A 13,534-nucleotide genomic window follows, 5' to 3' on the forward strand; every position below is an offset into this window, starting at 1 on the left:
TTGTCTAAGGTACACTTGAATCTGTCAAACTGTATTTTTGAAAGATCAAACAATTTAGTTAGATTTATTTGCATTGTGCAGCTTGTCCCTATTGGATTGCTTGAAACACGAAGAAAATCATTATAACCAAAACGAACATAACGAACTATCAAAGGAAAAGTAAAGGCTCTGACCAATTCTAAGCACATCCAGTGTATGCATTTATTGAATGTTCTACTATTAAAATGACTTGTAATGCACTCTAGTTCTCAATCTTAAATCTATGGTGATAATCTATTTTTGGAAGTATATCGAATGAAGGAGTTGCTTGTGTAAAATTTTGTCCATTGCAACACATTGAAATATTTTTCTGACATTATGAACCTGAATGTATATTGTTTAACTGGAATCCGAAGTCTTTATAAAGTTTGACTTGTATGCTGTTTTTAAACCGACCGTGCAAGGGCTGTATAGTCAGTCAAGGTCGTTAAAAACTTCCATTTGTTGTATGCTGTTTAAGAACACCGATTTGTACCTTATATTGAGCAGTCAGATGTAAATTAAAAACTAATGATGAACAAGCCTATTTCAGACTACATTTATTTGATATATCTACTGGAGTAGCCATCCCGAAAATGTTGATATACCATGTACGTTACTTGCAATCCTACCATCTCCGGCAGCTACTGAATGGTTCCGAACATAAACCGTATTACTTTTTGACACACGCGCAACAACTGTACCACTGACTGATCCATTCTCCCCATTTTTGGCACGTAGGAATGTCGTCCCGTAAACGGAATCGTTTATCATAAGGTCAGTTGAATGCTCGCTTGCCCAAATTCTGATGACCGAGACAAATACGTAGATCCCGGTATTTGGACATGTAAAAACCCCAGTATGACTGTTGTAGCCCTTTCCTTGGTTTGTCTTTGTTACATCAAAGTCTGCGGCCAGCTCCCGGAAACACGTGATTTGAAATGTAAGCATGAAATGCAATAACTTGAGGGATTTACTCACCGCCTATAATTCTACCAGTTACGCTGACTTCATATCGGCCTACAAAACCGTTAAATATACATCAATAAAACAATATTGATTAATATAAAATTCCGATTACACAAACATTTAACCTCTTTTCTGCATAATGAAAACTGCTTTCAAAATTGAATTTTAACTGTAAGATATAAATTAACGGTTAGATAAGAAGCCTTCCATGATAGAACATTGTAGTGTGCTTACCGTCTGTTGTTTTACAAGAACTTTCAGCAGATACATAACCAGTTATAACAACAAGGACAAGTATTAAAGACGTCAACATTTCAAGTTGTCCGAATAAAAAACCGTTATTTAGCTAATAAACGTTTTGTCAAACACAAATGTCATAACATGAAATGTGATATCTTTTACAAAAGGCATCAAGTTGTTAAAAAAAAACCGTAAAATAATACTGAAAAAACTGCGTTGTCTTCAATTGTAGACAAACTTTTCTGTTTCCCCTTTCACTTCTCTTCAATAGTTTAAGTAGGTTTTAAAGCTTTTTAAGCTGCAGAAGACTATAAGAATCTAATATTTAAAGATAAAACAGTTGATTGCAATTATGGTTACAATTGTTATAATGTAAACATGTAAGTTTTATTGCTAAAACCACAGAACATTTCGTCGCTTCAAAACTCATCATATTATTTGTTTCGTTACTTAAGACTGGTGTTAACACACCACAATCGTTAACTAATTCGAGCTATCTTTCTTGTCATAATGTTGTGAAAATCAAAAGTTATAGGTAGCATCTTTAACGTATTAATGTTTGAACTTTACCGATGTGTAATTTATTACATTGCTAAATCTTTTTTTACCCATGTCCTCAGTGATTGATATCATCTTGCATCCAGTTCGTGTTAAGTTATGGGGATAGAACAGTCTATAGGAGAAAACCCAATATAAGATAATATCCTATACATTTTGGAAACAAAAATATGGACTACTATGCACAATTTAATGTGTAAGAGCACACTGGATATAGCCTTAAATTGTTTACAACAACTACTCTGGAAATAAAAAATGAAGCATAATAATTAACAATATTGTCATATAAAATCTTCTTTACCATTCGAATTAAACAGCAAACACAAATGTACAAATCCACTTGCCCTCATTTAATTATCCTGTGGAAATCGCATTATCAGACGCTAATGAAAAGGTGTTTTCCTTCAGATATTTGATTGCAATTCTTGTGTGTTTTTTTTCTAATGTTATCTCATGCTCCTCAACCCAAAATTCATACATATAATACCAATAATAAAATCTAAATATGGGAAGAACCTATCCACATTAGGTACTAATGGGTGGGAGAGGGTCACAATATAAATAAAGGCAACAGTAGTATACCGCTGTTCAAAACTCGTAAATCGATAGACAAACAACAAAATCGGGGTAACAAACTAAAACTGAGGTAAGCGCATTCAATATAAGAGGAGAACAACGACACAACATTAAAATGTAACACACACAGAAACGGACTAAACATTAGACAAAATCCGATGAGAATAACAAATATATCATCAAAACCAAATACATGAATTTGGAATAGAAAAGTACCGTGACTCGTCCACACAAGACCCACCAGTGACGCCCAGATATAAAAGTTCGAAAGCCAAAACAAGTACAAAGTTGTACAGCACTGAGGAGCAAAAGTTCATAAAGGTTGTGCCAAATACGGCAAGGATATTCTGATTGGGATAAGAACATCCTTATTATTTAGAACAATTTATGCTATTACAAACAGTAAATTTTATCAAATGAATAGAAAAGATAAACATGATAAAACTGAAGTATTAACTAATTACAGAAAACAAAACCCGGACAATTACATAAAAAAAACCCCACCTCATCAACCTAAACAGTCAATGTGTATTGCCTAACCAAATGAAGTCCTTAAACAAACCACTTAGACGTTGACAGAATGAGGATGTATCACATGTAATGCCGCCAAAAATGTCGACCGATGAGGTTAAACCCATATCCTCAGTGATTAATATCATCTTGCATTCAGTTCGGGTTAAGTAATGACAATAGAAAACTCTGTTGTCCAAACAGCATATATGCAGGCCAATTTCAAATTACAACAGTAGCAAGGCTTCTAAAGGAAATGTATTCCCAAAACATAAACAAATAAACTTTTACAAATATTATTTCTTTATTTCCTTACAATAGTATTTCGTTATTTCCTTACCAATATTATTAACCATTTCAAGATATAGGTTCACAATTCTTTATAAAAAAAACTCCAAATTCAAATAATCTTGCATTTCAATTAACTCTCATGAATTTGACCACATACAAACTTAACATAATTGCGTAAAGGCAGTGCATTCATATCGAAATGAATTTTATTCGAATCAAATCTGCAGCATGTAGAAAGCTTTCTGTAAGCAAAGGGACTTCACCTCAAAGTGTCAACCATGGTGGTTTGTCTCCCACTTTTACTGTTGTTGGATCAAATCCACTCTTTATAATCCAATCCGAAGCATTGACAAATGTATTTCCACTTGATTCTTCTCAACTCTGTAAAAATATATTGACAAATAATAACTTGTTTGTTTGTACTTACTTAGCCAGCATAAGTCACTCTTTGAAAATGAAAAAAATCCTTTTGACTACAATCCACGTGGCAAAACCACTAGGGAATCAGTTTCTCTTGAAATGTAGACAAAGCAATGTAAAAAACAAAAGTTCAACCCGACATTATATTTTAGTATACATTATTATAAAAAATTATTCAACAGAATATTTTTTGTAACAAAAAATGTTGTATAAGCTTCATGTCTTTTAGTAAATGTAGTTTCTTCAAAACCCTAAGTACCACGAGCTGAATACAAAAATTTCAAACAGAACCGCTGAACTCGGACCTCGAAGAAGACACCTTATAATTCAATACACATCACTACTCCGGTCAACAAAACCAATATCATGTGACAAGTAATTCCAAACTAAATTCTTTCACTTTCTCAATCAATGTAGTTATTTTAAACAAAGTCTTAGTAGAGCATTGTCTGCATTAGTATCTACGATATTGATAATATATAAAAATCCGTAACACACAAGAAACAAGAAACATGAGAAACTACATTTACCATATAAACAATGTATTATTCTTCTTTCAAATGCATGTCTCCATATGGTCAGAGCCCCATTTATACATAAAATATTTCAACTCGACAGAACATGGCCCGGCGTTTAACTATTAAAAATATCTAGCCACCAGGATTAACAATTACCACCTCAGTGACAAGGTCTTCAATCAACAAAATGTTATTCCAATATATTTTGCCACCAATGCAAGTCAGTGAATATAGCAACATATTTTGGCTTAAATGAGATAAAGAGTTACAGACTTTTCTCGTCTAGGATAAGACAGCAAATGCCGCAAATTAACTATATGTATTTCAGTTCCGATCAACAGTCTCGAATTCCTGTTCGTTTTGTTATACATAGATTTAACAAATTTATTCAATATTGAAATATCAATGATTAATACGTGTTTATTTGCTTTGTTACTATGCAATTTGTACGATTTGGTTTGCTAAACAATGTTCCTATTCAATGTTTACAAAAATGCATTGTCTGTATTTTATAACTTCTGAAAATTGAGGCACACCTTCAGAGAACAAAACACAACTATATGCTGCATGTGCTCTTGACATGTAAGCAGATCTACGGATCTAAGAATAAAGTCAATAACGATGATCGACAATGCGTTTAATCGTATTGAAGAAGTTGTTTGAGATTGGAAGGTTGTTGATCAAAATAAAGAGATACCGACTTGTTGGTTAATGATTGCCATTGTTTGAATTGGTTTATAATTGTTTCTCGATTGTTATTCATATTAGACCGTTGGTTTTTCTGTTTGAATTTTTTTGGCAAAAAATTCAAACAGAAAAACCAACGGTCTAATATGAATAACCGTTGGTATTTCTGTTTGAATTTTTCATGTATGGACATGACTAGTGCAAAAAAAAATTCAAACAGAAAAACCAACGGTCTAATATGAATAGCAATCGAGAAACTGGGCTCTTTATAGCTTTCTGTTGGAAGAGAGCCAAACTGTTTACTACCTTTTACACATTGTGATTTGTAGATGTAGAATGGTTTCATTGACACTCATACCATAACTTTTTAATTTTATATATGACCTATCGGTTTGCATCTTCAAAGACCCATATGTTGCTAAGCACTTGTAATGCCTCCGTGAAGAGTATTTTATCGTTCCCAAAATCTCAATTCGACTTTTTACAGTTTTGCCTTCACCAAGAACGATCTAATATAAACATTTGAAAGCCAGAGATGTATGAATAGTTTAAAACGATAGGAGTATTCTTTTTCATTATCTAAGGTTGATATTTCCAGAAAGAGTGGGAACCTGATTTTTTTTCATTATTATCCTTTTTAAAGTATAATTTTTTTTACGATTGTTATAGATCATGTTAGTAAAAAGTAAAAGAACAAAAATACCAAACTCCGAGGAAAATACTAAACAGATATCCCTAGTCAAATTACAAAAAAAAAAGCTTAAACACATGAAACGAATGGATAATAACTGTCATATTTTTGACTTGGTACGCGTACAACAACATATTTGTCATGGAATTTGAACTGGGGTTTACAACATTTGGATCAATGAAAATAAATAATGGTTCATAGACCAATTTAGTTATTTTATTCCAGTTTTTTATCAAAGACCTCACAGCTTTAAATCATTCTTGCTTTCTATGACTTTTTAACATTTAAAGCATTGAGCCTGGCATAATCCTGACAAATTCTCTGCATATCCTCGGAAACGGGCTCTTTTATTGGATTTAATAAGGTATTCGTAATTTTATTTTCCCAGAAAATGCATGCATTAAACGTTTCGACTTTTTTTAAAAAAGTAATGAAAACTCCAGTGCTTTCTATTGCATTGTATATATGGTGTTTATATATTTTTAAAAGCATACCAAAGGACGGAATTCAGGCTTGTGTAACATTTTGCTGCTTACAAAACACATTGAAATACTGTATCTGTCATTATGTAAATGTACATCTGTATTATAATAAAACTGGTTTTTTTTTTGTAGACACTTTAAAATTTTCTGATATAATTCATTAGGAATTAAAAAAATCACACATGATAAAAAAGTCTATTTCAAAATACATTTATTTTGGTTGATGTAAACAATCTACTGGAGTATCCATCCGGAAAACGTTGATTTACCATCTTTGTCACTGGCAATCATACCAACTCCGGCTCTTGCTAAATTATTCCGCACATAAACCGTATCACCTTTCGACACATGTGCAACAACTGTACCACTGACTGATCCATCCACACTGTTTTTGGCATACAAGTATGTAGACCCATAAACAGAACCGTTTATCATCAGTTCAGTCGAATGTTCGCTTAAATGCATTCGGATGACCCAGACAAATACGTAAATCCCTGTCTGAGGACATGTAAATACACCAGTATGACTGTTGTAGCCTTTTCCTTGGTTTGTCTTTGTCACATCAAACACAAGTCTGCGGCCAGCTCCTGGATATAAGTCTTTTGAAATGTAAGCATAAAATGCAATAATTTGAGGGGTTGTCTCAATATTTATGCTTTTTCCAGTTACGCTCACTTCATATCGGCCTGCAAAATCATGAAATGTTCATTTTTTTAAAAAACATTAATGAATGCATTTGCACTTCTGTGTTGACATGGATAATCATTGATAGGACATATTTATAAATTAACTGTTAACAAAACTTTTGAATTTTCAAATTACTAAGGCTTTTCTACCTCAGGAATATATTACCTTAGCTGTATTTGGCAATTTTTTTTTAGGAATTATGGTCCGCAATGCTCTTAAATATTCGTACTTTTTCCACATTGATGCTTTCATTGCCGTAAAATGTAAATCACTGTTTTATAAAAATACTTTCCAGAAGAAAAAAAATGTAGTGTGCTTACCGTCTGTTGTTTGACAAGAACTTTCAGCTGAAACATGGCCAGTAATAACATCAATGACAAGTGTTATAGACGTCAACATTTCAAAACACTATCAGTCCGAATAAAACTCTGTTATTTAGGTGACAAAAAAGATTTTATAAACGTTATGTCAAACACTAATGTCATATTTGCGTGTTCATAACATGAAATTTGATATCTATAACAAAAGGCACCAAGTTGTTAAGAGAGTAATACTGAAAAAACTGCGTTGTATTCAATTGTAGATGTCAATCTACTGTTTTCCACTTTCACTTCTCTTTAATAATTTTTAGTAGGTTTTTAAGCTTTTTAAGCTGCAGAAGATATTTTTTAGCATGTAGTATTTAAAAATAACAACAAACAGGCAGGTTATTGCAATTATGTTTACAATTTTTATAATTGCAAACATCCATTTTTAAAGCTAAAAACACAGAACCGCTTTAAAACTCATTATAATATTAGTTTTCACACAAGAATAAAAATAATTCGAGTTATCTTTCTTTTAATAATGTTTATGCTTGCTATTTTGAAAATCAAAAGTTACAGGTAATATTATAACGTGCAAATGGTAGTTCTTATTGTGTATAATTTTTACTGATGTGTAAGTCAATTGTCTGTATAATACATTGCTAAAAAAAACTGCAAGGAATATTCAAAAAGGAATGCCATTAATCAAATGGCAAAATCTAAAGCTAAATTAGCTACTTGGATTATTGTTTTCCCAATTTAACTCAATTGGCATTGTTTTCTCTAAACATCACATTTCGTTATTCGTAATATATAACTGGATTATGTTTTAATGTAAATCCTGACATTTCTATCAATATGCCATAGGTATCCTGATTATTTTCCATTGGTCGTTATTTCAAACTAAAAACAAAGATGTCTATGGAAGTTTTATAGAACCGAAATGGATGGATTTAAAAAGATATTTTTCAGAATATATGTATTCTACATGTTGAGGGATTAAAGAAGAAATGTATTGTATGAGTCAATAAAAAAACAGCACAACACCCTACAACATATTGCGGTAAAGGTACCAGTTTTCAATAATAAACATATGTGTATACCAAACCATGAATTCATCGAGTGTAAAATAAATCTATTAAAGTTGTGCTAGTAAAAAAAGTGTATGTCAGCTACTAAATTTCGGTGACAATATATACAGCAACTTCATGAACAAAACACGATCTTGGTCAAAGTTATTGTTCAAAGTTAAAAGAAAAATTGTGTACAAAAATTTGAAAAAAAAATAGAAGACACTATACAGGATACATTGTATTCGTTCTTTAAACAATAAATAATCGAATTTAAATTGATATCATTTCCCAAAAATAATGCATGTATTTTGTTACCAACATGTATGACCATAAAATCCAATAAAAATATAAAGGAAAAGTTTTTGTAAATAAACAAATTATGAAGTAGGTTTGATATTTACGAGGGATGGCAACGAGTACTCGAGTACTCGGGTACTCGATCGGAAGGCCGAGAACACGAGTACAGTTTTAGTACTCGGACACTCGTTTGCCTGTTATACATCTTGAGATATTTCTATTCACATTTCACTCACTTTAGTTTCGTTGAAATATCCCCTTTTAATACTAAATAAAATCAGTGAACAACAAAAATTTGTTTATCCTGTTTATATTTTGTCTGAAATTGTTGACCAGATCATATTTCTAAACAAGAATAAAATAAAAGTGACCTGCGGTGAACCCTACGCACCTGATTAGAGACATTTAAACGGTGTCTGGACACGGATCAACACCTTCAAGGATTAATAATTAACTCATCATAAACCGTAAAAACTTACCTTTGTTTGTTAATCAGACTTCTATGTAAACGTGATTGGTATTATATGTACATTTGAATTAATTTAATTACTCTGTATTTGAAACTTAACTATTATTGTTTATTTTTTACAATTTTAAGATAGGAGAAAGTGCGAGAGCGACATTCAAACCCAAAAGTCGAAAATAAACGGACAACGTCATGGCTAAAAAAAATAGAATATGACAAACGAGATAGTGCAAAAAAACAAAACATAGAAAAAGATAAGACTGAGCAACACGAAAAAGCACAAGTAATTTGAAGTCCAATATTATTGTCAGGGATGGGGTAATCGTAATCTGTAATCGTAATCGATTGTAATTGATTACATTATTTCCAGTAATCGACAGTTATCTGTAATCGAAAACATTTTTGATAACATGTAATCGTAATTTAATCGATTACAGCAAAAACTGTCATGTAATCATCGATTACTTTTCGATTACATTTCGATTACTTTTTAGTAAACTAGTTTGATGAAATATAACCTATCTCAAATGAAAATAAGTATGTATTCATCACTATGTAGTACAGATACAATAGAATGTTTTAATATGACTTTAGAGTTTTTCAACTGCCTTATATTGTTTCTAGCTGCATTGATGATCAACCAAATTGCCTACTAAAATTGTACTTTATATCTAGCTTTTGAAACGAATGGATTAATGTCCTTGTTAATAAATCCAGACCTTTTAATATTAAAATAAGAAAATAGATTTAAAATAAGAAATGTGGTCTGCACTACATTAAAGTAGTAAGCTTATTTGTATTCAAATTTCTTAAAGCATAATTTTCAATAAGAGTTAGAATTTAAGCTTAGAATAGATAAACAGTTGATTTATTATAATGTTTTGATATACATGTATATGAATGTTAAGAAAGTAAACAAAATCCTTTGAACAATGAACCGATGCATGGCTATGCATTGAAATTCTTTTTAGAAATAAATATATGAATCCCTCTTTGACACATAAATATATATTGTTTATAATTTGATTAGAGATAAAAAAAAAAATCTTCACAAACTTCTTGTCTTTACTAATCAGATGATTAAAATCTTCTAATCAATCAGATACAGACATTGTTTTAATTACAATTACTTTATGTCTAATTAAAGAGATTTACATTATTTTGCCCAATGTTATACATTATACTCCCTTGTCAGTTTTATAACCTAAATTAGGGTGGTTATCCATACAAAAGGATTAAATCATGCAAGCCATGTCATTATAATAATAATTTTTGATCTTTAGAATAAGCCGAACAAATTACTTATTCTTCATTTTTATATTTTTTTCAGAGAAAAAATTAACTTTCCTCAAATATACCCGTTTTTAATGAGTAAAAAACAAAAAAGCTAATATAAGTCAGAACGAAAGTAAAATATTTTGAAAAAAAAAATCTAAATAAGTTATTGGTACAATTCAATCAATGTCTTCTCATTCATGTTGAAATCAAAATTTAAAGATTTATTTTATATTATTGATCCTCAATAAAAGATTCTATCTAGATAACAACTGTCAACTTATAATTTGGAGACAATGCGTTTAGGCAGTTTTTGGTCCAGTTCTAAATTTCCACTATACAAACGTTGAGCAACATAATTGTGTTTAACTTAGTATATTTTTTATTTGAAATTTTGAAGCATGTAATTGACAGTAATTGAAAAGTAATGTAATGACTTTAGATAAAGTAATCGAATATGAATAATCGATTATTAATCGATTGCACAAAAATCCCTTGTGTAATCGATTATTAATCGATTATCATCTCTTCCTAATGAGTTGGTATTTTTCATAATACGACTTGTCTATTAATTTGTCAACAACAATCAGGGATGGTCACGATTACTGACAAATGTAATCGATTATTCGATTACATTTGTCAGTAATCGTGCCCATCCCTGATTGTTGTTGACAAATTAATAGACAGGTCGTATTATGAAAAATACCAACTCATTAGGAAGAGATGATACATAAATTTGTCGGACTTTATATGCAAAAATTTAGGTTCATGAAAACGTACACAAACAATAATTGCTATTATGATAGGTTATTTATAGAAACAGAGGTCGGTAATTCATTGTTAAATTGACACAACAAACAGAGGATAAAGCTGTCTTTTTAGTACGTTTGTCTTTCGTTAATATGTTTATGAAAGGTTATGACAAAAACACTGCATCCCGCATAAAATCTAAATTTTTCAACAGACGTATAAGATTCATCCGAGTATACAGTTCTTTTTTACCTTTTAAAAACGATAGTTGTTTTAAGTAGTGACATTGTTTAGAAAGTAGGGCCCACTGTTCGTTATTTGTAAACTTTTTTTTTTTATATATAGTAGTGACATTAAACAAGTTTCCTTTTTGTTTCTGCATCATATCGTAGAATGCATAAAAAAGTTTGTGTTGAAATGTAGTAAAGATATATTCAGTAACATTGCTACTAATTTTCTGGATCAGTTGTCCTGTATTTACATTGTATAACTAACATTCAAGCCCATCGGACAAACACAATAGAACAGAGTACATTATTTACTATAATTTTAAAAGCTATATAATCAGACATTTCAGATTGACTTCATATCGCTAACAAGATACACATCACAATAGTGAAGGTTAAAACATAGGGAGATCCAACATGGAATGGCGAATATCATCACAACAACAGCATGAATCACCCAATGGCCAAAAGAAAGAAAAGAGAAAGACTATTACATCGTTGCTAAACGACAAAACTCAGAAACTAAATCGATTCACAGCGCTTTAACTTTTTAAAGTCATAACTGCTTATGTAATACAGAAGACTTTAATTTTAAAACTACAAAAGAAGGACGAAAGATACCAGAGGGAGAGCCAAACTTATAGATAGAAAATAAACTGACAACGCCATGGTTAAAAATAAAAAGACAAACAGAAAACTTGCAAGAAGGCACAAGAAATGTTAACAACCGAATAGGTGTCATCCTAGAACAGAACAATCAGCAAAAGGTATGAAATACAAAATGTAAAGAAGGGAGAGGATATTATGAAAGCAATCCCCCTTCGATGAAAAGGTTTTATAATTTAGAATCATACAATTGTTAATTCGTAGACATGTGAACTCTTCACAATGATATTTAATTCTTTGAGGCATGTCAAAAATAGAACTTGAAGAAGACCTTGACCTTTGACAGTCTATCTTGAAAGGAGATAGTCTGTGAAATCGTTATATACAGAAATCCTAAATAGTGGAAAATGTTTGCGTCATTAGGTATGAACTTTGTTAAATTTATTTCAAAGTGAATTTTCATTTCCTGACGGAGCATAACCTCTATTAACGGTTGAATTGTGTAACGACATTAAATGTTGTAACTCTTAAACCAAAGAGACAGAACTCTTGTTTTTTGGCAATGACATCGAGGACCAAAGTCATAAGGTCAAATATCAAGGTCACATTATATATGTTAACACCGTTTGTGTACCCTTTTGTAAGATTGTTATGTGTTCGAAATATTTTCAGTACTTCTTGAATCTATTTGAGTAAAATTGAGAATGGAAATAATGAGTGTATTTTTTACAATATTACAAGGAGAACCATCTCAACATTCATTTTGTTAGTCCAAATCGCAAGTCTGCATACCACTTTTCCTTTATCAGGAACACTCAAACCTAAATATCTGAAGACAAGGACGTATAAGACAATAACATATATGAAGAGAAATATTATCAAAAGAAACCTTGATGATACCCAAATTATTTTAAGGTCAACTTTGCCTTTTGAAGTTGGACCCTTAGGTTAGGATAATGAATGTAATAACGTTATTAATAAACGATGAGTTTATGAAAAAAATAATTATCAATGAAGTGAGAAATAACTTTTACGATGTTTTACGTAAAAGTAATATGGTAAATTCATTTGCTGCATCTCATATAAAGCCTTCAGTAAAACTAAATAAAGGTGAATATGTTGAAAACAATTACTTGAACTGTGATGAGATTATTGCAGCTGATACTTTACGTTTCTATACGTTTCGTAAATACGGTTTATTGACATGTTGTAGATAATCCAATTGGCAATGCGTTATATAATCAAAACGAACAAATACACTTTCCATCGAAAAGTATAAAGCTCTGGCCAATTCTAAGCATTTCCTCGTAAAGGGTCTATTAAATTGTATATGCTAGATATTGAAGTATTTATATTTGTACTGTGCATATTGTAAACAATAGTGATTTCAATTGTATATATGGTGTTAATATATGTTTAAAACCTATCAAATGACGAATCAATACTTGTACAACATCAAAACATTTTGAAATTCTATTTGACATAAGGTACATGTACGCGTACCGTATATCTTTATGGAATAACCGTTTCATAGATGATATCGGATATGTTCCTTATGTCGTAACTACCATCCCCGTCCCTTTTCATGAACATGACCTACCGAATTAGACTATTTATCGGGTTTTTAATAACATTAACAACACGACGGAAGCCACATGTGGAGCAGGATTTGCCTTCCCTTCCGGAGCACCTGGATTACCCCAGTGTTGTGGGGTGCGTGTGGCTTAGTCTTCAGTGTTCTATATTGTGTATTGTGTTCTATTATTGTCTGTTTGTCTGGTTTTTTTTTTTTGGTTTTGTCTTTTTTGTTTTTAATTTCAAACATTTGTTTTTATTAATAATCACTTGTTCAACAACCCTAAATTGCCCAGGGAAGCAACTAAGGGTC

The 13,534-nt window shown here is 31.2% G+C and overlaps 1 protein-coding gene and 1 pseudogene across 1 annotated transcript; both read right to left on the minus strand.

The window, feature by feature from the left end:
- Positions 1 to 495: 495 nt before the first annotated feature.
- Positions 496 to 1,300, minus strand: LOC139510997 (collagen alpha-2(VIII) chain-like; annotated as a pseudogene).
- Positions 1,301 to 6,194: 4,894 nt separating this feature from the next.
- Positions 6,195 to 7,046, minus strand: LOC139510998 (complement C1q-like protein 4). Its single transcript, XM_071297562.1, has 2 exons — positions 6,968 to 7,046; positions 6,195 to 6,646 (listed from the first exon to the last, which is right to left on the minus strand). Exons 1-2 carry the CDS (start codon positions 7,044 to 7,046, stop codon positions 6,195 to 6,197), a joined length of 531 nt encoding a protein of 176 aa, XP_071153663.1.
- Between the last annotated feature and the right edge of the window lie 6,488 nt (positions 7,047 to 13,534).

This window comes from Mytilus edulis, chromosome 2 (genome assembly GCF_963676685.1).
Source record: "Mytilus edulis chromosome 2, xbMytEdul2.2, whole genome shotgun sequence".
Classification (NCBI taxonomy): Eukaryota; Metazoa; Mollusca; class Bivalvia; order Mytilida; family Mytilidae; genus Mytilus; species Mytilus edulis.

What these genes read in the sequence shown, in the direction of transcription:
- LOC139510998 (XM_071297562.1), bottom strand. Translation starts at nt 7,046, where the DNA reads ATGTTGACGTCTATAACACTTGTCATTGATGTTATTACTGGCCATGTT. An exon ending in TTCTTGTCAAACAACAGACG is followed by an intron (nt 6,647 to 6,967) that starts GTAAGCACACTA and finishes ATGATTTTGCAG; the next exon opens with GCCGATATGAAGTGAGCGTA.